General features: G+C 40.3%; 1 protein-coding gene across 9 annotated transcripts in view; it reads left to right on the top strand.

The window, feature by feature from the left end:
- Positions 1 to 27,967, top strand: part of LOC117774988 (RNA-binding protein Musashi homolog 2) — a 251,138-nt gene that overhangs the window by 2,664 nt on the left and 220,507 nt on the right. For all 9 annotated transcript variants that reach the window (XM_034607765.1, XM_034607758.1, XM_034607764.1 and 6 more), the window contains exon 5: positions 10,081 to 10,122. In XM_034607765.1, coding sequence (XP_034463656.1) covers positions 10,081 to 10,122 — 42 coding nt within the window. The remainder of the gene's footprint in view (positions 1 to 10,080; positions 10,123 to 27,967) is intronic.

The raw sequence follows: 27,967 nt of genomic DNA, 5'->3' as shown, positions 1-27,967 counted from the left end.
TAATCAACTTCAATAAATTAATCTTTTCACCAGCTGGTTACTGTAATGTAAAATAACGTGGGTATGGAAATGAAGCAGAAACATCAATCCGCAGGGACAATGTCAATACATTAAATATCGTTAATGCGTGTTTAGTTTGAAAGGGTCCCCTGAATTTACTTATGAAAGGCAATTCATTCACAGGCGCACACACCCAGACGCTCACTTAACAAAAAACTTTGAGCTATATTTTACTCGTCTTTTGAAATTTGGCAGCAGATGAATAATTAAGCACGCTAGTCATTTTATATGAGATGTGTCTGTAATGGTAGATTAGATGAGGTTCGGCGGAAGTTATATTTGTCTGGGATTTCTCCACAGTAAGGGGTCGTGTCCGGATAGACTGGAGTTATGGAGTCGTGCATGTCGAGGAAACGCTATTATGGATCCTTGATTTTGAAAGATGTATACATTTTATTTAAGGTAGCAGTATAATTTAAGGATACTCCGAAATCGGCAAAGGTTATAATGTAAATGTAAGATTTGTTTTTCACGTATTGATACAGATCTGAGGAAAGTTGTTGTTTTGTTGTGCAGTGGACGTTACTTTATATTCCTTCCTGTTATTTTTATTATTAAGTTCTTTGTAAGTGGCTGATTTACAAATATTAAATAAAAAAAACTTAAGGTGTCTCCGGTTTGTCACTATGTCACTCAAACTTTGTGCTTCAGTGTATTTTTGTGTATGAACATTTAAAATTGTACACATAAGCCCTTTCAGCCCCAGTGTTGTGCTATGGGAATAGGTCTGATAGGAATATACAATGGCCCTTCTGTTTTAAATGAGTGACTACAGAGAGAAGACAGGGGGAAGACTAATGACACTGCAAACCTTGCAAACGTCTGTAGAGAGGCAGACGTAGCAGCAGGTTAAGGGGCTGCTTGAAGGGATAATGATGCAAAACGTACTTTGATGCAGAATCTAGAGCAGTTTGATAACTTCACGTTTGGCATTTTGAATGAAGAATTTTTGTGACAGCTTGACAGTATAATTTATATACACATATATATATATGTTATAGCAAAGGTCTAGGGAGAGGATACACGTGAGAGAAGAAAAAAAACAGTTTCACCTGGGCGTTGGCTTGCACAACCCAGTCTTGTACGGATGCCAGATAAATAGAGCGGTTGTCGGTTTGATACCTTGCTCCAAGGCGTTGTCAGTGTCGTGGCAGCAGGAAACGGTTAAATTCCTTGTGCATCTTTTAATTATTCTGTTAGATATTCATTGGATTTAACTTAATGACCTCCTGCTCGTACCACAGTCTTAAACCACGTCACAGCTGACTTCATCATTGCGAAAAGAAAAAAAAAGTTCACCCCTGAAAGAAAGGTGTTTGATCTCTTGCTCATATATTAAATTGACCAAACCTTCGCCTGCAGCTTATATGCAGTAATGTTCACATGGCATTTAAACACAGGTTTTTTTTCTCATGCTCCTCTGAAACATATTAAGTGATTTAAGTGATTTTAAAGGTGTAAAATTAGCATTTTGTAATTGTTGGCCACTCCTGCTTTTATATGTAAAATATACAAACGCAGTGGATTTCACTCACTGCAGGCTATAGGTCATATCTGGCAGAATTATGTCATATTCTTTCCGATTTGACAGCACGTCACCCTGAGAAGTGAACACTGACATTTTGAGGTCTGACATCCAATCCTCATCGTCTCTGAGTTGTGCCCCGTGTGCACAGGCACAGCAAAGTTTTGTGAACTTGTTGCACACCCGTGCCATCCTAAATGGCAGGTCACCGGAGGCCCGTTGTGAAACATTTCCCTTTTTATCAGTTTTATCATTACCTCTCTCAGGTATTTCTCCCCCCCACCCGCTAGAGAAATCCATATGTTTTAGCAGCAGATTTTTATTCAAAATAGCACGCGGTCTGGAGCTGACAGGAAATGAGGGGGGGGAGAGAGACGCCAGACAGGGGGCTGTTGTGATTACATGGTCAGTGTCTTAAACTCTTAGGGCCACCAGGCTGTTCCGGATAAATAGTTTTTTAATGATCATTAACATAATGATTTTGGATGTTGGCTTTTACAGCGTCTGTATTCAAAAAGATATCAAGCCAAATTAGATTTGCCCTCCTGTCTGGTGTTAATGAAACAATTGTTTTTAATTCATTTGCTTTGTTTCTAAGGCCTTGTATTTTTCCACCTTAGCCCTAAACTTGAAATATATTGATGATACTGTAAATAACAGGGGTACCCAATGGCTTTGGCAGAGCACACAGTGAAGCCAAATGTACGTTTCATTTTTTGGTGGACATTTCTGTAATTGGATGAGCATTCGACGGTGTAAGTGACATACAAAAGATCCCGTTGACTCAAATGCACTCAGAGATTGATATTTCCAAGCTGCTAATGTGCTGTTTATTCGTTGGCGTGCGGCAGAAGATTACAAACCTAAGCTGTCTGTGTCGTCTTTCTCACCATTAGTCACCAGGCTGTATCTGATGCGCTGTTGTGTATCTTAACATTCGCGCTATCAAGATTGCATTGCTTAGGAATCTATCATATCTCTTATGAAGTTGCACAGCAATAACGAAACGAATGAACTGGTCCAGCAGACGTGGACGGTTCCTGATGTGCTTGCAGATGTTGGTTTGATACAGGCCTGCTACCTTTCGCAGCGCTCGGGCAAATCCTTACCAGTGTTTTTGTCCCTCGTCACCTTGAAACGGACGGAGTGGCTGGAGGTGCTGCGACTGTGAGCTAGTTGACTCATACAGCGCTATGAGTAGTCGTGCAGGGAAAATGGAAATTACGTCTAATTTAAATTTTATTTTCTCCTTGTATTTTAACTTATTTTATCAGTTCTGACACGCACACACCGTTTCAGCTCAGACATAGTTGCTAATTATTAGGTTATATTTAAACCTAGACACAAGACTGGAATTTAGTTTTATTATTTATCTATTTTTTTAGCATGCGTGCTCTGCTTTTGGTCCGGTTATGAAAACACGAGGATGACTGTGAATGAGACATATGGGGAAGAACAGCCTGGGGCTTCAAAACACACATGCTGGTAATTCAGAACATATTTACCATTTTTCATGATGCTTTGTTCAGTTTAGAAATATTCAACTCATAGCATCTGTTCCTGAAGATGTTTCAAGGCAGACTGTTGCAAACGGGGGAGATCACTGAACATGATTTTGCATTTAAGAAATAACCGGTCAGAGCTTTACAAAGGCAATAGAGTGATTCCAGGGTGGCGTCTTTTTTTTATTGTTTAAGGTTAAGCAGTTATGATGGAAAAAAAAAAAATCATCAAAGTTTATTTAATTTATAAGGGCTGGATTTAGAAAGGATTTCATGAGCGTGTCATACCCGTCTCTGTAGTTTAGACAGCAATATGTCTCCAGTGTTCATTCACTGCGACTTGTAAAACCTACAAACATCAATGTTTCAAGGAAGATAAACATATTCTGTGTGGTGCTGGCGTAATTCCAGCCTTTATTGAATGACCTGCAGGTCAGCCTCCGCTGGCAGTTTTGATGTTGTAGGTGAGACAGGAAACAGCCCAAGAGAAAAGGAAGGAGGAGAGCAGGCTCGGACGAACAGCTGTTCTCGACAAATCTAAAGCTCGTTCATCAGATAGGATTTGGAAGCAAAGTTCAGTCGGCGAGCTACACTCTGACTCGCTGTTTTTTTTTTTTTTTGTCGAGCAGGTGCTGTGTTTTCTGCACTTAATTATGGCTGAAAGCATTATTAGTTCATACTGTGTCCGTGTCTTGTCGGTACATACAGAACATAGATGTTTGTCAGAGCAGCAGTGTAATATCTTTTTGTTATATCAGTGGATCTGGATAATACTCGCAATACTGGCCTTGCATATTTTAAGGGGGAAAAAATGATTTGCTTGCCGAGTGTGACATTGGTAAAATTCTCATTATTGATTTGAGGAGCAGAACAAACTGCCTTTTCGGCATGTTACTCCAGAGCAGGAAAAAAAAAAAAAATCAGTAAAGATTGACAGCACAGATATGAAACATTTATGTTGTAATTTCTTGTCCAATGCGTTGGTATCACACGAGCACACCTGTGGACCTGCTAACACACTTAAATTGGGAGAGGCTGCGGGCTTTGATAAGGCTCCTGCTTTTTGCTTAAACACCACATCATCATGCTAGTGTAGATACGTCTTAAGAGAGAGGAAGAGAGTTTACCCAGGAGCTGCAATAATATATGAAATCCTTTTTGTAAGATGTGAACTTAAGATATATGCTGTTTCCCTGCCCTGATCTCCCACAGTCCCATGCAGAAGCAGCCCTCTGAGACCCCGTAGTAAAAGGCTGTGGAAGATAAAAGATCGGGGGGGGGGGGTAGGGGGTTGCTGGGATTCCTCTTGGTCTGTTCTCATTTATTACGCTGACATATAAGGTTGTATGATGTCTCGGGGATATGCACTTTTGTTCCGTGTGAGATCATGTTGAAAAATCTCAACAATTAATTCAGAAAAACACTTGTTAGGCTAATGTACAGAGGCTATAAGGTGAACAGATGCATATAAAGTGCTCCACTGGGGGGGTCAGATGTGCTTTAGATTGAGGAAAAAGCTCTTGACATAGAGTATAGCTGTGTGAGATACTTACTGCACATGACATCATCTAGGCTCTTGCATGAACTGAACGGTGTAAACCGAGATGCATTGGATTTACCATATGGCTAAAGCCCCACACGCCATAATTGCAGGGCCCTTTAATGATGACATCATATTAGAGGCTCCCAGACAAATGCACATAACAGGCTCTGCTGCCATTACATGTCCACATTAATGTAATCAATGGGAAACCGGACCCCCGTACATCCTAAAGACAGTTGTAGATAATATAATGGGGACAATAATTATACTGTAATCTCACCCAAAAGAAAGAAAAAAAGAAAAATATAGGAAGTTTTCTCACAAACAAGACAATGGCATAGGATTTGACACATGTGGAAGTATAAAGTTATCGTTTTTGGCCTCATTGTTTCCCAATTTGTCTTGCCACAGTTTCATCATGAACTAAACATTTTTTGACCTCTAACTTGGTATTTTGCTCTGTTGCAAAACTGTATAGCTGTGTGCAGCGCTATTAACTGTGCTATTTCCCACGTGCTCGCTCTCTATCTGTCCAAAAAAGGTTTCAGTCCACGCAGACAGTCAGACCTCATGGTTTCAGCCGCAGTTGTGGCCGTACCCGCTGTTCTCTCTCTCACGCGAGAACTTGTCTTTCACTCTGTGTGTATCTGTTACTCACAATCTGTTGTGTGTGACAGCGACTTTCATGCGCGTGCACGTGCACCCCTGCTAAAGCAATATATTGGTTGAATTCTGTGGGTAACACTGTGACCTAAATAACAAGTCCTTCCGTATTTCTTAGAGCCCAAGATGTTGTCAGGTTTGACGAACTCTCTGAACATTATTCAATTTACTGTAATGTTTGAGTAGTTAAACAAGATAATTTATAACTTAAAAATAATATATGTGACTAATCAATAATGAAATTGGTTGCTGATTAATTTTCCGTCAATTGACGAATTGATTACTGTACTACCATCAATTTCAGGTATTCTGTCAATGAGAAATATTTTGGCCGTATAGGTTTGTGAAAGTCGGACTGCTTCCATGTTGCAATGTGTAAAAAAAAAAAAAAAACATCTGCCAAAAAAGGACAACAATAGGCTTCATCACTTAGTGGATGTTCTCTTGTTGTACAGCGGTCAAATCAATCTTTCCTTAATGAATGTTACGGTCCCAATGACCTTCACACTTCCACAGTACAAAAAAACAATAAACAAAGGTAAATACTGGCTTTTACTTGCTTAACAGCACTACTTTCCCTCATTTGAGCCGCTAATATGGCAACCAATTAAACGTAATGTTCAAGGGTGGAGCGCATTCAAATTCAGAGCAGATTGTTCATTCAGCTCCAAGTCAGGTTTCTGATCTATGTGCTGTTTGGTTTGTGTGCTCTGTCGCTGATGTTTCCATGATAAAAATTTCCTGGAGGCAGATTAATAAAGCACTTTTACTGCTACTAGACGATAACCATGCAGCTACAGCTGGATGGGAGGTCTAGTGTTCTACACTACAGTTATGTGTCTTCAGTTTACGACACTCAATACGTTATGGGAATTATTTCGTGCTGAAGTGTTTTTAATGCGCTTCTCGGTACACGTGTTCCCTTAAAATCGACTTCTCTGCCTCTGCAACAGCTTGTGATTTGTTCCCAGGATCCAAGCCACAGAGAAAAACGCCTAAACTTGTTGCGTTCAGCTGTTGCTGGAAAAGAAAGCTGAATTAAAGTGAAAGCCATTGAACAAAAGAGTGTTTCTCCCCCCCCTCAACCCATTAACAAAAGTACCTTTCCTAATGGGTTTTTAAATAGGGTTAACGTTTTTTAAGGTATTGATAGATGAACATAGACTTGAGTAAAATAAGATTTGCAAGTGCTCTGCAAGTGGAACTACTGAAACAAGTGCAGCAGGCAGGTCTGGTTGGCTGATCCCAAACCGGACAGCACATGTGTTGCATAACAAAAAATGTCACAGGAAGGAAGTATCAGGTGAAACGGAGACAACATAATCTGTGCTTCAGTGGCGCGGCTGTACAGAGCCTGGCCTTAAATACGAAGGCACCCTCAGCATATAAATCCCATGCACACGAATATGTAAAGTGAAGGAAAAAATTGCAACATCTCCCTTCCTCATGAATTTAATTTCTCAAAGGAGTCATTCATCATACGGTGTGACCTAAAAAGGTACTGCTACAGCATTTCTCAGAAGGATTGCATAGTAAGTCCTCGTTGCCTAATTTGGTTGCATTGCTGCGAGTGTGATTTAAACAATGCTAAGTATTAGCCCCGTTTTATCCAAGTTCTGAGGCTCTTTGTGATAATTATAATATTTTAAACTGGCAGAAAGCTGCATGACCTCCATTGCCGCTGTGTTAAAGTTCACTCTTGTGCAAACATGAATCTTTTTTTTTCTAGTGAGTAGAAATTCTCAGCAGGACAGAAAAACCATGACTTCATGCAGTGCGATGAATCGTGGACTTGATACGTTTCGTATAGGTTTTAAAACATAAGATATATTACCAAGTGTTGGACTTTGGTATTCAAAGCATTATGTGTTGTCTTTGCTCAAATAGGGAGCACAAAATAATTGAGTTTGAATTGGTTATGCCGGGGGCTAAGTGCTAAAACAAATCTTTAAATGAAATTCATTACAAGCAGGGTTGCCATACCCAGGTGTTATTGAATTCATTTCTCATTTTGACCTGATTTGGAAAGATAATAGTAATAACAGAGACTGACAGAAGAGATGACAATGGCATTGCACATCATGGTTTCTCTTCAAACGCATTAAAACGTAGTCAGTCTCATTGGCGTAATTGATCTGCGCAGATGGTGTCTTTTCTTCTCGTGTTCCTTGATTCATTCTCTCGCTGTTGTTTTCCTCAGCAGAAAGAGAGACATTTTTCTTAAATACAACCATCTGTGCTGAAGGAGTAACTTTTACAAATGCATAGAATTGATACAGTAACTGTAAATATCCCCATACAACACATGAATAGGATTCTTTGTTAAATTCAAACGAGTAATATTCTGCCAAAGATAATTTTTGATCTGTTACTTTTTTGCAAATCTTCCTTTTCACATTCATAGGTATTCTGTTTGTGATAGTTCCTCTTCATTCAAGTGTGATGTTGATGAGACACCCAACTGCATACCTTCATCCAAGTGAAATTAATGAGGAAAATGAAGCTAATGAAATAACAAGCACAAGATGGAGAAACAGGCTGATCTGATGCATCCTCTTGGTTATCTGGCAATATCTGGAGCCGTCACTGGCCTCAGACTCTCATTTTCTCCCTGTCATATTCAATCAGGAATTCCTGCCTAAAATAAAAGTGAGTCTCTGCAGCGGCCACGACCAGCAGAACGACGGTCAGGCCAGCCTCAGCGCTAACTGTTTTGTAACATTAGTTTTTGCCCGATTACTTTTTCCATATTTTGTTTTATTGCATCTTAATGCTACATTAATTAATTTAGATTAAATCTTTCCGTCATGAACATACATTCAATGACACAAGGTAAACAACTTTTGCAAATGTATAAAAAATGAAATCACATTGACACAAGTTCTAAAAACCCTTTGATGTGACACGTAGCTGTGGTGCCTCCAATTATCCTTGATCAGCATTTGTAGACCTTTTCTGGAATCCACCTTCAATTGACTGGACACTGATTTAGAAACCAGTCTATATAAGCTCTCACAGCTGATCAGAGTAAAAACCAGGTCATGAGGTGAACTGCCTGCTGAGCTCAGAGATAGAATTATGTCGAGCCACTGATCTTAAGAAGGCTACAAAAACATTTCTGCTGTATTTAAGGTTTTTCCAAAGGCAGAGTGGCCTCCATAAATGTTTCAAATAACCAGGACTCTTTTTAGAGCTGGCTGCATAGCCAAACAGAGCAATCAAGGGCCTTGGTAACAGAGGTGACCAAGAACTTGACGGTCACTCTGGCCGAGCTCGAGAGATTCTGTGTGGAGAAACGTCCAGAGGGGGACAACCATCATTGCAACAGTGCACTGATGGGAGTGTCCAGTGTCTCCTCAGTGAAAGTTTGCAGAAAGGCACCTGCAGGACTCTCTCACTGCGAGAAACCAACTCGTCTGGTCTGATGAAACCAGGATTGAACTGTTTGGCCTCAATTCTAAACGTCAGAATTGATTGTCCTTCTTTAAGGTTTTTCCCACCGAGAAAACTTAACCCGCACTGACAATCCTGATTCACTCGACTTGAAATCCAACCAGTTATTGGTTCACATCGTTGCCCCAGTTTAATTAAAAAGGAGGCAGGTAATACGGCAACAGTAATATGGATGATTGGCTGTTTTAGAGTAGGGGTTAATGTATACTGACTAATGAGGTTCTGTTATTGCACAGTGCGTTAAATGTTATTTTACAAATGAAGTAGTCAGTGGGAATATATGTAGAGTACACTGGACTAAGAACTGATTTATTACCAGCATTTAACTATTATTTACTATCTATTTAGTTTGAATTGTTTACATTGACTGCAACATGTCTCCATGGTTCTGGAATATTACAATGCCTGTAATAGACTAAACTTTATAACCTTATATCCACCACTTGGTTATTCATGTGCCCTTAAAATGCAATTGTGATAATTTTAACTGTTCTTGAATGTAGCGTAGGTTTCTGAAAATGCGTCTCCAGTGCTAATGCAGACTGCCTGGATCACCACAGTGTGATTGTGCAGCCTTTGTGAATTTTAGGAGTTGTCCACAATACTATGGATATGTTTTTGAATGGATATTTTCGTCCATTATGCAAAATATATCCATCCAAACAAGAACACAAAAATGACTACACACACTGAAACAAGCATTCCAAGCCAATAGGTGGCGATAGAGTTTTTATTAACAATCGAACGAAATACCAGAGACGAACATTGTTAGCATGCTCAGTGAGTTAGATGTCCTCTCAGCCGGTATATAGCCGCCATTGTTGTCATTTCTAGTGCATGTAACTAAAGCAACATTGGGCATGCACGAAGTAGACGATGACGTCATCGTTTCCCAAACACTCACACAGAAACTTGAAAATCTTTACTTTGGAAGTCGCCATTTTAGTGACTTACGACAGCGTTTGCGACGAGAGGCCCAACTTTAGAGGAAAAAGTATTTATTGCGAGATATCCACATTAGTGTGGATGAGGGGTTAATGGCTCAAGATTCATTGTTAATCAAAAGCATAAAATTCTAATAAATGTCCTTTTATACAGGTTTTACTGCTCTCGTATGTATACTTGTATGTGTATAAATTCATAGCCACAAAGGTTTAAAATGTAACCATCGGAATTGTCTCTCATGTTCAGCTCCATAAGCAGCTCTCTGGGTTCTTTATTTGGGGCTCTGGAGTTTTAGAAACATTTCCAACACCTGTTCATTGCTTTTCACCCTTGAAATATCACAGTTTCTCCTTTTAACAACAATTTTGCTCTTCTCTTCTCTTTCTCAGATTGATCCTAAGGTTGCCTTTCCCCGTCGCGCCCAGCCTAAGGTAAGAATAAATTGGCCACTAACCCTGCTCAAAGAAAATGATTATGTCTCATGTCACCAGCTTACCTAATTTTGTGTTCTCACGCAGCAGATACAAAGAGGCAGTGCTTGTCTGTTTGTTATTGTAGAGAAATACAGAGTGTGGCTCCATTGTTCTCATCTCGTCTGTGCCGTTTTTCACCAAAGCAATTAAAGTTGGACATATTACACTTAAAGGAATTTTTTTTCAGCATGATTGAGGTTATGTTTTTTTTGTATTACCTCAGTGTTTTAAATCGACTTTTCAGTGCTTGTGTCATGCTTATTTTAGCATTTCATCCCTTGTCATAGGCACAAATGCTTTGAAATGAACTCTGTCTTATTAGTGCAGTTTGTTTCCATCGCAGCCGAATGAAATGAAGCTTTATTGTGTGTTGGCTTGAGTTTGGGGCTGACAGGTGACAGCCTCTATAGATGAGCAGCTAATGTTGGTGGAATCAAGATGATCTTTTCTCGTGTTGGCTGTTGCAACACTTTAAAAGATGCTCATTGTGGAATATATACCGTTCTTATGTGAATAGCTTTACATTAGCTTGACTAAACTAGCACGACATGATTGCTGACTTCTCATTGACGGAGACAAATTACATTTGCTGCCAGAATAATAAGTCTGTTGAGATGTTTTGTGTAGCATTCAGAGTTGAATGGCGCTGAATGACATGAGTGATTTGGAAATATCTTGAATTGTGGCTCATGCATGCAGAAATGATCACAATTAGCATTAAAACAATAGATGATTTAAAAAAAAGACACAGAGCCCCAATCACACAGGAACTGTCGTGTGACCTCTTTATGATGCATATTATCTTTTTCTCTCTTGATTACTGGTCTTGAGCAGTTCTAATGACAATTAAATATTCAATGTGTGCAGATGGTGCTGTGGCGTAGTCAAGGGCTTTGTTGACATGCCGCCTAGCACCATCCCCCAGCAGCTAATGTGCAGTCTACAGCAGAGTACAGTGTAGTGCTATTCAACAGCGTTATCAGGGCTTTTTCCCACCTACACCAGGTGGAAATCGATAATAGATTTTCTCCTTCCCCAACAGATCAGAGAGAGGCATTGTTAAAGAGTTGTTCAGGTTTCAAATGAGGAATTGGCAGTGTGGACTTTCAAAGCCAGAGCACGTGACTTCAGGATATCGGCACATGGTTGAGAAACTACCTGTGCTTCTCCACATTTTCTTACATGGCAAAGTATGTCACTTTAACCGCGTTCCTAATAGTCAATTGTGCAATGAAACAGGACGGATTATTAATGAGTTTTCCAGTTTTTCCGGTGAACAAGAAACTCTTCTTGCAGCCGTTGGCAATGTAAATCTTTTTTAAACAGTGTTGTACTTTCTCTAGCCATGACTCAGTAACAGGTAAATACAGTATGTTGACGTGTTCTACTGATCTTAAACACATTTGTCACTTGACCTTGCGCGATTCATAACTCAGTGAAATAATGACCTCATAAAATAATTTGTGGCACCGCAAAAGCCTTGTACCAATGATTTATAAAATCACTATGGGGCAAGCTTGTTAGAGAAGAAAAATGGTTGTATTGAACGTGGATTATAAAGGATCTTAAAGCAATGGGATTAAGCCAGATAGATTAACATTGCATGGGATTGTATGTTTAATTGATTTAAGACCTTTCAATGAGGTCCCACTCTTTAAGGTTCCCATCCAGAAAGTCCTCACTGTTTTGCATTAGCTTTCTTTTGTCCCTCTTCCCCCTCCACTGTCTGTCTGCCTGGCTGCTTATGCAGCTGTTGAATAGGCTCCGTTCTCGTTTAAAGAATCTCGGCTTGGCAGGTGCCTCGGTGGCACGGGGGTTCCAGGGAGCGAATCGTGACGAGACCAATCAGCGTTAATTTTCTCACGGCTAACAATGACCTCACGGGTAACCCTGCCAATGACCTCCACGCTGCTGAATGCTGCAGTATGGTAAAAACCATACAGTATGTACGACACGTAGAGTAATGCTGGAAACAGACAGGAAGTGAAGGTGAACACAGAGGACATTTCACTGTAAACAACTGAAGGTGTTTGCACCGGGATGACAGGATCACAGGAAAAACAAGTTGTATCAGCAGCAATAGCGGACACTAGCTCAAAAACACAGACAGTGCCACAGTGAAGACACAGTCAGAGGCAGACGAATAGAGCTGGACAATAGCTTATCATCAGCATATACTAAAGCAGACAGCCTGGCGGACATTTAATTCAAATATAATGTGACATGTATGACAGCTCAGAACATTTGTTTAGGTTTAATTGTGGAGAATTTAAAGCGAAACACTGGATTACAGGCTACTGTCATGATAAGACAAATATGTTTTTGCGTGACAAATGAGTCACAGGGTGCTGATTGCCTCTGCTTTCCTCCTTATGTTTGAGAATCTGTTAAATATTTGATTGTAGTATTTCTTTTCTCTTGGATCCATCCGCACCAGAGAACTGGTAAAGGACAAAACGTGGAGGTCACGACAGGTCGCGTTGTGCAAAGAAAACATGCTTAAGAAATGCAAACTGGCACACGCATTGCAAATAAATGTCACCTGACTGAAGCTTATCTTAAGTCTTTAAAAACCATTTTGTATTAGAAATGGAAGCTGTGCTTACAAGTCATGTTGAAGGTATCAATGCAGACAGGGCCACAAATATTCAGGGATTAGGGTGCATCTGTTGATGATTGACAGATGAGAATGAAAGGATTAAACAATGATGATGTGATGCAAAGTGCTTTATGCACATTCATTTATGCCTCTGTCTCCTCCCCAGCCTATCCAGCCGGGCTGGGAATAGCCATGGCTTTATTAGATAGGCAGCTAAAAGTAGCTTTAAAATGCCAGGAGTTCTGCATAAATGTTTCAGCACCTCAGCCTTTACTTTCACAGCAAACACTTCTCAGTTTACTTTTGTCACAGGCAGCAGTGATTTTATTTGATGTCATCCATTGCAGTGGATTTATAATAGGGATTTTTATTTTGGACTTTGAGAAACTTTTTGAAAAAACACAATATCAAATGGTGATATTTTTGTTCATCATGTCTGTGACATGATCTGGTTTTCCCTTTTGAGAAATTATGAGTCAAAACAAATTTCTTGACATTTGCAGTTAAAAAACTGCAAAGCCAATGGGAAATGTGATCAATCAGCCACTGAGCTGAATCCGACAGAACCTTACGCATCTCATCTCATTATCAATGTAGACACTCAGTGACAGTTCAAACAGTTGCCTCAATCATTAAATATATGTCCAGCGCTGTGTGATATATCACTACCGCTCATTTCCATTTAAGCTTAACAAGTCTAACGTAATGTTTCAGAAAGATGTAATAATTTCTCTTGACATTTATTTGTCGTGATGGAGGCTCGGCTCGGTGCAAAAGGAAGCGCGGGAACCACGGAAACCAAATTGCTATGTGCTGTAGTCAGCCTCCACTAGTCCGCTCCTCATGAATAGGGCCCTGCGATTATTTCTGCTGTGACTTGGCACCATATACATAAAATTGATACTTGATATTTGCATTGACTTTGTCTTCATAGAAAAACATTATATATAATGATCAGATGGAAATATGAAAGCTGATTGACATAATGTACTGAGAGTTTTCTAGCGAACGATTAAAACTAACCTTCCCTCCTTCAGACAACATTTGCTCTGAAGAGCCTAATATGACTCATTTCCATTCCTGGCTTTTTTCCATAACGTGTCTACGTCATCAAGTAACACATAACATGCAGATTACACAATTATAATGTTACATATAAATAAAAATAAGAGAGAATAACTTACCAATGTGATGCATCCTCCTCCAGTCTCTTTCTGACTAAAACAGAGCTAAAACCAATAGTTCATATTTAGAAAATTACAGCAAGCGTAATATTATGAACTTGTAAATTAACAAAATATGGGCACTTTAAATCAAGACAGACTACTCAAATCTGTTTATAAAATCTTTATTCTGTCTCATCTAAATTTCTTGAGATACTGCATTGATAATTTTTGTAAAAACTCATATTCCTTTTTTAGTGTTGTGACTGTGGGTAGAAAGTCGTAAAGAAGACAGAGATGATGCTGTTTCTCGCCGTCTCCTTGTTTTTGATATTTTCCAGCAAGGCTCATAGTAAAAGATGTAAACGAGGCCTGCTCTCCGTTTCCTGGAGGAATCAAAGTGCCTGTTTCCTCCGACATTGCTCGAGATTTACCACTCAACTGTTGGCGTCATTACCGCTGCTGCCGCTGCTTTTGTTTCCCACAGTGGAGTCACACACAACCATGGCATGTCCCAGCATGATTTTAATTGCCAGTGGGACTGTGGCCACTTCAGTGGGAGATGAGTTCTGATGGCTTGTTATGGAAATGAAAGGAAGGAACATTTAGAGCCATGTAAATGGCTGCCATTTACAGAGCAATGGGCGAGGCCTTGCCATGCACCTGATAAAGGGATTTTTTGCTTCATAAACGCCAATTTATACTTCTGCATTTAATCGGATATTGTGTAGCCACATACCCGCCGCTGTTATCTGATGTGCAGCTTTCTAGCAATGTAACCGTAGTGATGCAGACAGCAACTGTAATTGGTCGCATCTCTTATCCATCCCTCTCAGTGGCTGCAAATGTACACAATTCTCTTTTTACTGTGTTGGGGTAATCTGAGTTTAAGTAAAAGTAACGTTTTTTTAATGAGACGACTTTATTGATGGCTATTGGGACGTAAAGAGGATTTCGACAAATCATATGAAGTGTTTCTGAAACACATTACCAACCCTACCATTAATCAATGTTTATTAGCTCCAACATGATTTGCTAAGTGTAAGTTGCCATTGGCCACATACTGTACATTGACAAAGAAAACCCACTGCCAACTAGTGTTTTGGGGGTGAAATGGCAGAATGACACAGATACACCAGGCACAAATGCTGTCGATGGCCCAGGCCACTTGGGTAGGCTCTGCGTGGATCCTGCACAGAGCTGAGTACAAACCAGGCGTAAGCCATGTGAACAGGTTGTCACCATGACCGTGGCAGTCTTTAGGAAGCAGAAAGAAAACTATCTGTGCACAGATGCAGCTGTGACAACCCTTCCAGAAATTCTTTTTTGTTGCTCTCTCTCACACACACACTTTGTGAATGGCAAATTGACCAGCTCCACCTCCTCCTGTTGTTGGCGTCTCACACGTCTCTCAGTGACGGTGTGTACTTAATGTTCTTACCTGCAGAAGAGAGTCTCAGGTGTATTGAGGTTCTAGAGGTTTAAAGTCTTAAGTTTTAATGAAGTCTAATAATAAGGCTGCATGAAGTAAACACACATTTTCATCCCAGCAGTGCCTCTGTACTGTGCGACATAATAATGCACATACACATAATACAGCTTGTACACAAATTCAAAAACAAACTTGTACATGTGCTCTCACTCCCTCTTTTTCCCTCTCTGTGCTCCTTTTTTTAGTCTGTTAGGATTACATGGCCTTGTAAATCCAGTCTTACACCTTGCTCAGTTATTTGATCTAGATTTAGTATTATGATATTTCCTCCTTCTCAAAATGATCCTTATTTTAAATGACACAGCTCACTGCTAGGAAAATGAAACCTCTGTGGCTGCCAGCCCCCTTGAATGTCCCCGTGAGTTTATTAAAAGCACCAGCCTTCCCCGCTCCAACTCAGATCTGCACAGCTGCATGAGTCTGAAAGAATATTCAAGGTCAAAAGTCCTTAATGTGGAACAGAATGCCATATCAATATTGCTTCTTCAGCTTCACAGTTTACGACCACGAGCCCTCCCCAGTATTTATGATGTGCGGGGAGATTATTTCTTATTAGACATTTCGCAGAATTTGTTCAAATGACAGCGGGTCGGGAGAGAGTGTTGAATCGCGAAGGCTATTATCCAAACATAATGTCACAGGTCCTTTCCTGGTGAGTGACCATGACGTCCACACTGAAAAGATATTTGCTGTATGTCTACATGTAGTTTTGAAATGGGGTTTTTACAGCTGACACTAAACGCACCAACATTTCACTGTGACCAAGACAGTCGGATAGCGAGTGAAGAAAACTCAGACCAAGATGACGGAGAAGTGACAAGCGAGTTGATGGGAATTTTTCATCGTCACTCTCCCCCTCGACCCTGAAAAAGCAGATGTGCAGCCAACATAAGTAAAAACATTTCTTTTAGATGGAGGATGTCACAAGGAGTTTTTTTTTTTTTCCTTCTCCCCCCCCCCCACTGTGGTAATGGCCGCTGTGCAGAAGCTGGAGATGGGTTTAAATCCCTGACCCGTCAGCTCCTTTGCTTTCAGTGGCCTCAGTGGAACTGCTCCAGATGAAAATGGGGCCACAGCACAGACGTATGAATGACTGTTTGTTTGGTGGTCAGACACAATCACCAACTGAGTGACCCAGTTAACGGTTCGTCAAAGCGATGCTCAGTTTGATTCATGCACGTTTCCCCCCCCCCACACACACACACTTTTCCAGAAGTATCTAGTGTCCTTTTTAATGCCTTTCTTCAGTGGAAAGAGGAATGATGTGTAAATGTGTATTTTCTTTATCGCAGATATAACATGACACATTTATTTTGTTGAATAATTGCCAGAGCGCTTCATAAATGGAGTGCGGTGTACACATGTGTGATTCTTCTTCCTCCCTGTTTTCGGCTCCGGCCTCCTTGGTTGCGAGTCGAGAGTAATTAGGTTTTCGAGGGGTTCTTACAATGCTCACCAATGGCAGCAGCAGTCAGGCGGGCTAGTGCTGGCAGGGCAGAGAGGACAGAGGGCCGTGCAGGAGCCTGGCACCGCTAAACCTGATGCTGACTGACAGTAATGAGGACGGCCTGCTAGCCAGGATAGAGAGGAGAGGAGAGCAGAGGAGGGCATGGTCCACTATAACTCTCAAGACCTCTTATCAAAGCTGCTCTGTGGGCGCACACACACACACACACACACATGCACACACGGAAATACAGCACGAGCGCACACAAGTTTAATGTGTATCAGGTAGAGCAGAGCCGACGCATCACTGGGCCGTGTCTTGTTTATCTTTACTCATGAACCTTATAGAGAGAGAAATTAAATCAGCTGTTAACCATTCAAATTGCAGTATGTTCTAGCAGCAGCATTGTGGCTTTCTGTTCAGTCACTGGAAAATGCTTGACGAGTGAAGAAATAAAAGAAATGGCAAAACTGTTTATTTAAATTTTCCTCAATTATATTTGAATAGATTAGAAACCATATATGAATATAGTTTATGACGGTAACCATAGCTACTTAAAAGATAAAAGGAGGATAAAATTTACAGGTAACAGCAATAAAAGACCAGTGTGTGTTTAGAGGTCGCCCCTCAGAACAATGTCGCTGACAGTCTAAATGGCTTTGGTCAGCACTAACCAACAACGACTCTGACCTTCGATAATGTGACAGGGGGATTAAACAGTCATGTTCAGTTTCCTTTTCAACTATCTCAAGTCTCCACCTATAAAATGTGAAAACAAAATGCAAAATATACAATTTTGAAGGAAGCAGAGAAACACTTTCAGGAGTAGCTGTATGTGGCAGCTAAAGAGGCAGATGAGGCAGGTGCCTTTCTAATTCAAATTTTTTTGAGCGGGTCCATTTTTGAGATTGTTTTTGCATGAAATACTGGAAATAATAAAAAGAAAGGGAGGGTAATCTCAATCTGGACTTTATTGTGAGAGTCGTACAACAAATGGTGAGATACACTATGTCCTGCAGCAAGAGAGGCTCAGGTGTGTCACTACATGTGCAATTATTACCAACCGATGGACTGCAGAGATATATATATATATATCTGTGCAATTTGTATCGTTTGTGTGTAAAATACAATGTTTTTGTTTGTTAAATCATAAGGTTATGGTCACTTTTTTTATTGCAAATAGTAAAAAAAACTTTACAGCTGCAGTGTTTGTTCCGTAGTGCCAACAAAACAGATGTGGGCTCCTAAACCAGCCACATAATGATGTATACTGTAAGTGTAATATTGCATAAAAGCGACCATACTTGTACAAAATACAATGCACAAACGAGGTTTATTAGAAAACATGTAAAACAGGTCATGTTGGCCTGTATCTTTTGAATTACAGTCACACATTTGGTTAAATTTGTTTGTGAATCAGCCTGTGGTTTATTGGGTTTCTTTTAATCGGTCACCTCACCGGTTTATAGGTTAATTGTGAATCTAGCGCTGAAGTCTGATGATTTCCTGTCTGTGTGAACAGTCTTCTCTCATGACTGGATCCAGTTGTCATTGTAGAGTAACACATTGGAGTCTCACAGGCCAGATTGCTCTTTCTCACTTTGACGTTGTGTGACAGTTCATGCTCTGTGGTTTTCATGTCCTGTCCTGGTTAGAATTTTTTTTTTTTCTAGGGCACCTGCCTCTCAGATTAAGACTGATATTGTCTCAGCAAGACAAGCCTGTCAAGTTAGTTGGGCCATTATTGGTGAGATTAATGGTGATGGTCAATAGATTTATTTTTATTTTGCTCTGGTTGAACTTCATGTTTGCAACATATCACTGAATCCATACTCAAGCTATGTTACATCATTTTAATTAAAACAATAAATTTGACGAATGCTTGGATCATAACATTACTTACATGATTGTGTTGGTTGTCACTCACTCATCCTTCCCTCCTTCCATCCAGCCATCCATCCTTCCATCAACTATACCGCCTATATCTATAATATTCACTATCTACATTAGGGGGTTCAGCTGGAATTCAGGATCCGAGAGTGCACTTGATGTTGCATAATGTAAGAGGAGAATACTATGATTTTTAGGAGTTCGTACATCATCCATCCACCCATTTATTCACTTATCTTTTGAGGATGGGGGGATGGGGGGAGGGGACTGGAGCCAATGCCACCTGACATTGGGTGAGAGGCGGGTTACGCCCTCGACGGATCACCACAGTGTCACAGGGCCAACATACAGAGACAAACAACCATTCATGCCTCCATTTACACCTACAATCAGATTAGAGTCGTCAATCAACCATCTCCAATCTGCATGTGTTTGTACTGTGGGAGGAAGCCAGAGTACTTTGGGAAAACCCACACAGACGTGGGGAGAACAAGCAAACTCCACCTAGAAGGATCCGGCCGAACCGGGCGCCGTCTTGCCCGTGTCTGCCGCGCTGCCCTGGTGTCACTTTTAGCTCCACTAAATATCCACATTCATGACTTCACTGCTCTTAAAAACCAGTCTAATTCTTGGTGTTGTCACTGCACTGCCACAGTCAATAGAGCAACACTCTAACAATAACCAGACTTGAGGGAAGACATAACAAGCAGCAAACAGAAATATATTCTATGCTGTAATTACATATTTCAGAACTCGCACTGTTATTTTGCTTGTCACCCTCAGCAGCTGCGTGAGGCATTTTTTTTGTGTTAAACCTCCGAATATCTTAACTAGAAGGTGACTGTTGTGTGTCTGTTTTCACTCTGATGCAAAAATATTATGTAATTAGCCGAAAGCATTCAGAACATTGATTCTTTGTTGTTTAATTAAAACATGCCTTAATTATCGGCAATTTGTTTCACTTCAACAGACGTGTCTCGATAAAAGATAAAAGAAGGTCAATGGGATAGAACGGTTTCAAGAGTATGAACATAAAATTGTGTAACAGATGTAAAAGTGCTGAAGTAGTTCTGAAACGGGAGATGAAATTACCTGTGATAAGAACGGTGCGTTCGGCACCGTTCCAATCCTCGTGCTGTATTACTGTGATTTCCACCTGATGTAGGAGCCACTGAAAGGCTACTGCTATGCTTGTACTTTGCCCAGACTCTGCTTAATAGCTCCCAAATGGCCACAGAGGCAGAAAATCTACGTGGTATTGTTGGTGGTAGGCAGAACCAGATAGAATCTCTGGGTTGAGCTGTAACAAAGCATGACAGGGGGGATGCGCAGGTGCTCCGGCAGGCAGGCATGCTGCTCCACATTTATTGTAGGGGGACCCTCCCCTGCTTTTTCCTCTGCAGGGTGGTCTGTCATTCGCTTCCATAATAATGTGTACAATACCAAAATGGAGATGGAATGAAATTGGTGGCGCTTTTTTTTTTTTTTGCCTTTATCACCCACCTGCACCGAGTTGGAAGTTGGATGTTTATTTGTGCACAACATGTTGCATCTGTCGCGGTGTGCCACGTTGCATGATTAAAAAAATATATACGGAATGCATGTGTAAGACAGCAAGTCTTCAAGACTGAATCACCGCATCTAAGTCAGCGTGCTAAAGAGCTTAGCTGTTCCTCTCCATAATGCCTCGCTCCTCAGCTGTGACCTTTCTCCTCCATGCATCATTCACGATTATACTGCTGACATGTTGGCTCATGCCAATAATTTTTCATACGAGGCAATGTCAGCCACATCATATTTTATCATCTGGATAAATTTGTGTTGTGTTTTCATGTGGGCTCGCCATAATTTGTATTGGACTCTTTATGTGCCTGTCCCAGAGATTAGATTTTATATTTAATTTTAGTCTGAAAATAATTCAGATGTAAACACAATCTGGCATCAGTGGGGGGGGGGGAATACTTGTATAGCTGCTAAACGAGTGATATGTAACATGAATAAATAAGGTATGTATGGTGGATGTGTGTGCATGTGTATGACAAAACACCATATCTACACCATGCCCGAGAGCGTGGCGATCACTGACCTGTTGGAAAAAGGACAAGATGAGGGACATATCATGTAAAACTGTAATTTTATGTTTGTATTGTATGGACCATTTCAACTAAATTATAGGTGTTGATGCATATAGAGGAGCAATTTTAAAATACCCATTTTTTTTGTGCCACAATCTAAAAGTACAAATGTATGCTTTTCATGCTTAAGTGAAATTGTCTTTATAGCGATGCTGTTTCCAAAAGCACAGTGTACAAAACATTCCGGCTCGGAGATACAAAGTTATTTATATTTGAGTGCTTTGGCTTCAAATAATGAAATGAACCTTGAAATAATGGCGGTTTTATTCCCTATGTTGAAAATTAAACAGCATATGCTTGGTGCTGCAGTGGTAAAAATCAACAGTAAGTGCACAACATGCAAGTAATGGATGTTTAATTAATGAAATAACAGTGGTTATGATAGACAGACAACATGCATTTATACATTTTTCCTGACACGTGAGGTTGCCCCTTGCTCTCAACATGTGACAGTGCTAATTATCTTCAAAGAATATCAAACAATAACGTAACAATCCATAACCTCTTCACTTCCATCAGTTGTTGACCCAGTTGTCAGTCATTTTGTGCCAGCGACCTTGTCACACAACTCAGCTTTCACTCCCTCCACTCATCATAAATACCTTTTCTCCTTTTTTTATTTTTTTTTAATAAAAGGAGATGTTAACTTCTGTCAGGTAGCACTTAAATGCTCTCTATTTAAATCAAGCCAACGAGTAGCCAAAGTAATTACCGCACATCATCCATTCTTAGTAAAATATTCTGTGTCAAGCTCGGCTGTTCACGGATTTGATTTATTGTGCCAATTGTGCGATTTCAATACTTTCAGTACAATTAATTCAACTTTAAAATTGCATATCACATGTCTTGGCAGCACGTTTTCAATGTCTAATATTTGCCACTCACTTTTCTGTGAGACACAGTTTCCATCTGTTCAGCAGGGTTTTCTAGGGCAGCCTCCTTGGTCTTTCATTTATGGTGAAACTGTATTTGCCACATGGTTGGAAGGGGGTCAGTGCCTTTTTTAAAGGGAATGAGAGGACCTAATTTAATTGACTGTGATTGACACGGCCTCTTCCATGTCTGCTGTTAATTTATTCCTTCTAATCCATCCTCTTTTTGCCACCACACCACAGGTGTGCCGCAGCTGCACCAGCAGCTTTGGTCACAGAATTGCCAAGAAATGTGTTCTCGCACCGACATGCTCTACATGTGGCTGTGCCATGAATTTGCACCACAGCCTGTGCTCTCACCTCGATCCATTTAAAAGAAGACCCCTTTTGCGAGAAATGCAAAAACAACCTCACAAAGGAAAGAAAAGCCTCCCTGTTTCCCCTCTGTTGCTGCTGATAAGTAGTGGAGACGAAGAAATAATCAAACGGAGGTAATGCACAAGCAGGTCAATTCCAGCTTGTAACGGTTATTTTGTGACTTAATTTTCTCCAGGGTTATCGTACAGAAATGAAAAGTGTTGACAGATTCATTTCCTCGCCACTATCACTAAGACCATTCTGTGATTTCTAATTGATAGCTACATGCAGTGATTTTATGGCACGAGACAATTTTATAGCGCTTTTAATTAGACCAACTTTGACCTTCTGTTCGCTTTGCATTTATATTGCTCCAAATTATTTTCACCTTCTTTCTTCATTAACTTTTGTCAAATGAATACGGGCATTTACAGCATTATAAACCATACATGCACTGTATGAAATACGGCGACACTGAAGTGAATTGATGATGCTTTTGTTGCATTAATTGCTTGATTGATTACTTGCAATTAAATAATCTGTGCAATAGATATCCTTGGAATACTCTTGACCCTCAGACGGATTTCCCAAGTGAAGGACAACACAGAAAAAAAGAAATGAGTAAATAAAAATACCTTGGCGGAATGAGGCCGTAACAACCACTTAACTGTCTAATTGACTAAGAGGTAAAGCCCTTACATACGTCATTAGGGAATACAGGTGCATGATGACTCTCCACTCAGATAAATCCTTCGTATGGAACTAGTTAATCTGCCATGTAATATTGAGCAGATGTGTGTATTGGTAAATGAATAAACACCAACCTCGGATGAATCCCAATTGAGGAGGTGTTTAGTATTCATTTGGACTTCATTCATCCTCTGTGTGAATAAATTAAATCGGTTTGAACACGTGCATGTCATCGTGCATCCTGGCCAGTTCATCTGCAGCCAAAAAGATCTGTAACTTTTCAAACATGGAGGTCCACCGTTATTCTTGTGACATAAAAGACACAAATTGGCAGGTCAGGTGTTTAGTGCTTTTTCTCTTTGTGATATTTTCTGCATCCCATGTAAATCTCCAATTCAAACGGTGACAGTTTCAGCGAAGTAATTTGACACCAGAGGAGAGGGAAGGAGGGAAATCCACTCCCACTACTAAAATAGTGTTGAATGACAAGATTCAATTCATTACAAACGGAAGAACAGCGGCGAGGAGCTGGCACGGGGTGACTACTAGCAATAAAAACACACCTTTATATGTGATGCGATTCTCCGCTACTAAAAGCCGACACGCATTTAGCAGTTGAATGGCAGCTGCTTGTCAGTAAAGTAAGCCAAGTTTTTAAATTGGACATCCAGCATCATTATCTCTTTTGACCACACCAGTTGATCAGACTGAAATCAGCATATGTCTGAAGCTAATTTGAGCGAGATTGATGTTAAACTGTGGCTGAATTCTGAATCCCTTTTTAAAAAATGTGTCCAAAGTTTATTCATAAGATCACAGAGATTCGAAAAGTGGCAAGCTACGTGGTCTGAAGCGCCTCATTTGCATAAAGTAGACAGGAGCTCCACTTGGGGACTGAAAAAAAGCCCACTGGCGCCTATGAATGCATTAAAAGCAAATAGTGGCAAAGGATTCATTAACATTATTGGTATTTATATGTCGCAGCACCACTTAATGAGCCTACCTCCCCCCGGTTACACCGCAGAGTGGACAGTTCGCAGACAGAGAGTAGAAAGAGCAGAGGAGCTTTGTGCCTGACCTCTCCTGACCTTCATTCTGTCCTCCATCTGGCTTTGTGTTGGCCGTAGCGTATTTGCGTCTGTGTATGTGTGTGAGTGAGCATGCTTGTCTCCTTTTCCCGTCCATCCGTCTAATCTCTCCCACCTTCTTCGCAGTATTGCGGTCTTTATTTGCTTGGTTGACTTTATAACTGTAACACTAGTTTAATTTTCTCAGCAGCTTAATTGAAATTCACGTCTCTTTCTCCTGATGTATCTCGCTCTCCCGTCTTTGTGTGTGTGTGTGTGTGTGTGTGTGTGTGTGTGTGTGTGTGTGTGTGTGTGTGTGTGTGTGTGTGTGTGTGTGTGTGTGTGTGTGTGTGTGTGTGTGTGTGTGTGTGTGTGTGTGTGTGGAGGGGAGGGGGGGTGGGGTGGGGTGTTAGTGGAGATGTTTTTTCATTCTCAAACTGGCAAGTGATTGACAGGAATACACAGACAATGCCCCCCACCCCCACCCTCACTACCCTCAATCTTTTTGTCTGCCGCACCTGTCTTTTAGATACCTTTCAACCTTGTCTCTTTCTTTTCGCGCTCGCTATTCCCAAGTCCCTCTTTCCCCCGGATTGCCTGGGCTTGATAAAACCGATGCTAAATTTAGAGACATATTTCTCAAAGTCACCAGGACTAGAAAGAGAGAGGACCACAGACAAAATGGCCTCTCTAATCCATGCTTATCATCTTTTATTTATCCGTTTGAAAAATGTGAGGTCGTCACAGAAACTCCCCTCCGTCTTTTGTCTCTTTGTTGCCAGCCATAACTTTCTTCTGTCCTCCAGTCAAATGTCAGTGGCCACGTTCTTGTCTCCGAAGGCCACAGTCAAACTGACAGCGTGTTTAAATTACATCATCCGGCTCGGCGAGGTTGTGCTTTATATAAAATTAGAGCTTGCTGAGGTTCGAATAGAATATCTTTGCCTTTTAAATTACAGTTGCCAATGTGCTGTCATTGAGGGCGGCCTTCATTATACTCCCCTTATTCCCTCATATTCTTTGTTGGAGCTAACATTGTTGGATTACAATATGGCACCCACTGTATGTGTGTCAACCCCGGAGTGGCCTTAGACAAGCTTGGCTCATCTCAGTGTTGTGACGAGACATATTAGCTACATTAGCAAAGAAGCAATTAAGCACCTGAACATGGGTACGTAAATCTGTAATCTTTGAAGTACAGCTACACCCTAATCTTTCTTTCCATCCGTCCATCTATCCGTCTGTCTGTCTTTCTGTCAGCGATAACTCAAGCAGTTTTAATCCAATTTGGATTAACCTTGGAGAGTTGCTTGGGGGTCAGGTCAGGACGGATCTTTTTTTTTTTTTTCTTCAAACCTGTCAAAGGTCAAGGTCACAGCATGGGATCAAAGTTTTAGCCTAATGCTAATGCATGGGAATTACATGAGAGCACATATACTGCACATACATATACAATTGAACTGCAGATTATATTGATGATGTTTAATTTTTTAAAGCAATGAAAACATATGACTATACGACATTGATATTACTCGCTACACATATGTCCACAAAATAAATGTAAGTTGTTGTTGTTAAAGGACATTTAAAGATTGCCCACATGTTATATGGGGGAATGTAAATAAACTGAGCTAAAAGAACAGGAATGCACACTTATTGAAAGATTATTTATTTATGATGATTATACTTACCACTGGGAAACATTCAGTCTGCCCTGCTGAGTTAATGTGTGGTGAAATGACAATAAACGGGTTGAATCTTTAACATAATGTACCACAGTAGAGGATTAGACAACCAAGGTTACAAGTCACACTTTTCAAATGACGTTTGTCAAGAAGTGCATTTGAATTGAAATCCAAGTATGAAACCATAAGCTCTCAGATTTTTACATGTTGCATTTATTAGTGTTTTATAATTATTAAACATTAGAGCTTAACTACTCATGGTAAGTTATTTTATTTTTTTACATAAATCCATCAGAACCTTACACTGTCCCCCTGTTGTCTCATAAAGTTCCTCTGTTTTTACTCCCCTCCTCTAGACTTTACTGGTTTTATGTGGTGTGAAAAATGTGATGCTTGCAGCCATGCACAGGAAAAGATGATGCACATTTATCAGAGGAATATATGCCTTTCTGTAATTGTATTAGTGTACTTGTAAAGCTCCTGTTTGCAGCAAAAATAGTTTTGTAATTAAGGTGCAGTTTCTCCATTTGTTCCATTTGCTCCAATGCACTGAACGGATCAAGTCACTGACTAATACGCACATAGCTCACTGTTGTGTCTGAAGGAATAAGGTAAAGACTTGGACAGAAGACTACCTCCCTCGCTGCTTTTATAACTTTCTCATCTGTCTGTTGCTGGTTATGCTTCTCTTTTTATCCTCTCCTCTGCAGCACATCTTTGCATCTTGTTTATGTTGCATACTAAGGGTGGTTTATTTCCTTGTGCTGTAAAGTGGCATCCTGCAGTGGCCCTCCGCTGCACGGTGCTGTACATTTTTCAAAGGGGGAGAGAGTAATTAGTTTGCCATTTGGATCTTAAACTGCAGTTACCTGCTTGATTCTGGAACACTTCAGGTAACCAGCGTCAGCCACTTAGAAAGATATTTCACAGAAAAAGCACATTAACCACAGGGCTTTAAAAAGAATCCTTTCATGGATTCATATCATCATCATTTTTACAGTTATAGAATCTTAGCTAACATTCTAGATGGAAATTAAATGCTTCTTATATAGATAATTGAGGTCCAACCTTTCACTGATTTATTGATTTTGCCGCTTACCCCAGATGCATTATAAGAGTTTGTATTTAGTGCACAGTTGACAGGCATTTTCTTTTTGGATAATCATTTTGGTCTGAGATTTGTGTTTTTCGCAACAGACTTTTGAATATGTGTTTAGTTTTTTTAGGTTTGGTGAAAATTGTTGGGAGTCATAGGGTTGCAACTAAATATTGTTTTAATTAACAATTAATCTGACGAGCAAAAGCAGATTCAACATCAAAACGCAAAGATTTCCTAATTTCAGTTTCCTATTAAACAAGACAAAAAATATGTCTAAAAGCTGGACCTATAGACATTTTGAAAAATGTATTGATGATCAAAACAGTTGCTTACTGTTTCAGCTCTACTCCACAGCCACAGAATGAGATGTGCGTAACATGGGAAATCAGTTCTCAGGAGGAGAGGTTGGGGTTTGTGTTTGAAGTCCTTCCCTGATTTTGTTTGACGCCGTCTTACAGCATTAATTAAACATTGCTTTATTTTAGACAGAAATCAGTGGTGACAAAGCATTTTTCCAATTTAATGATTTTCTGTGGAAATACAGTAATTCTGGCATTATTCCAAACCCTTGCAATTAATGTACCGACTTGTTAAATGTGTGTTAATGAATAATTTGCTAATTTGCTGAATTCTGGTGGCATTTAGAGCAGAAATCTATTTACAGAGAAGCTGCCAGTCACATACCTGGCCGAACCTCCAGTTTGCTTTATATCAACAGGAAGTCACTTTGAAAAGAATCATGATCATTAAATTGTACATGAAATCATTGGCAAATCATTTTTCTAACCTCTGTTTTAATTGTATATATGACAGAATAATTTCGTATTTACAGTAATAGCTTGTGAGGTGTAGCTCCAGCATATTGTGCAAAAAACCCCCAACTCTGCCTTGTACTTGCCACCTGACATTTCCCGGTCTTTGATCGATGAGCTCGCCACAAGCTCCTTCACTCAGGGCAAGTCCTTCTCCCTCTGTCACTGAGAACTGCACAAGATGGTGAGGTTAGCACCTCCTTAAGCAAGCGCGACACCTCTCCTTCCCTGAAGGCTCCATGTTAAAGTGTGGGGTGGAGGAATCCCCAGTGGCTCTGGTGCAAAGCAGGAAAAGTATAAATTATTAACGTGAAAATAAGCGCACACTGGATTGCTTTGTGTCCCAATACTGCATGACTACAACAGTTGTGTTAACAGTAAGACTGTGATGCATCATCACCATCACTGATTGCATTGAATATGTAAATTTAAAATAGATGCATGAAATTTAGTGCCCAAGTTTCCCTTCAGTGGCATCAGGATGTTGTTGTCGTT

The sequence above is a fragment of the Hippoglossus hippoglossus genome, chromosome 14, assembly GCF_009819705.1.
Source record: "Hippoglossus hippoglossus isolate fHipHip1 chromosome 14, fHipHip1.pri, whole genome shotgun sequence".
Lineage (NCBI taxonomy): Eukaryota > Metazoa > Chordata > Actinopteri > Pleuronectiformes > Pleuronectidae > Hippoglossus > Hippoglossus hippoglossus.
This window is presented reverse-complemented; position numbering and strand designations above follow the sequence as displayed.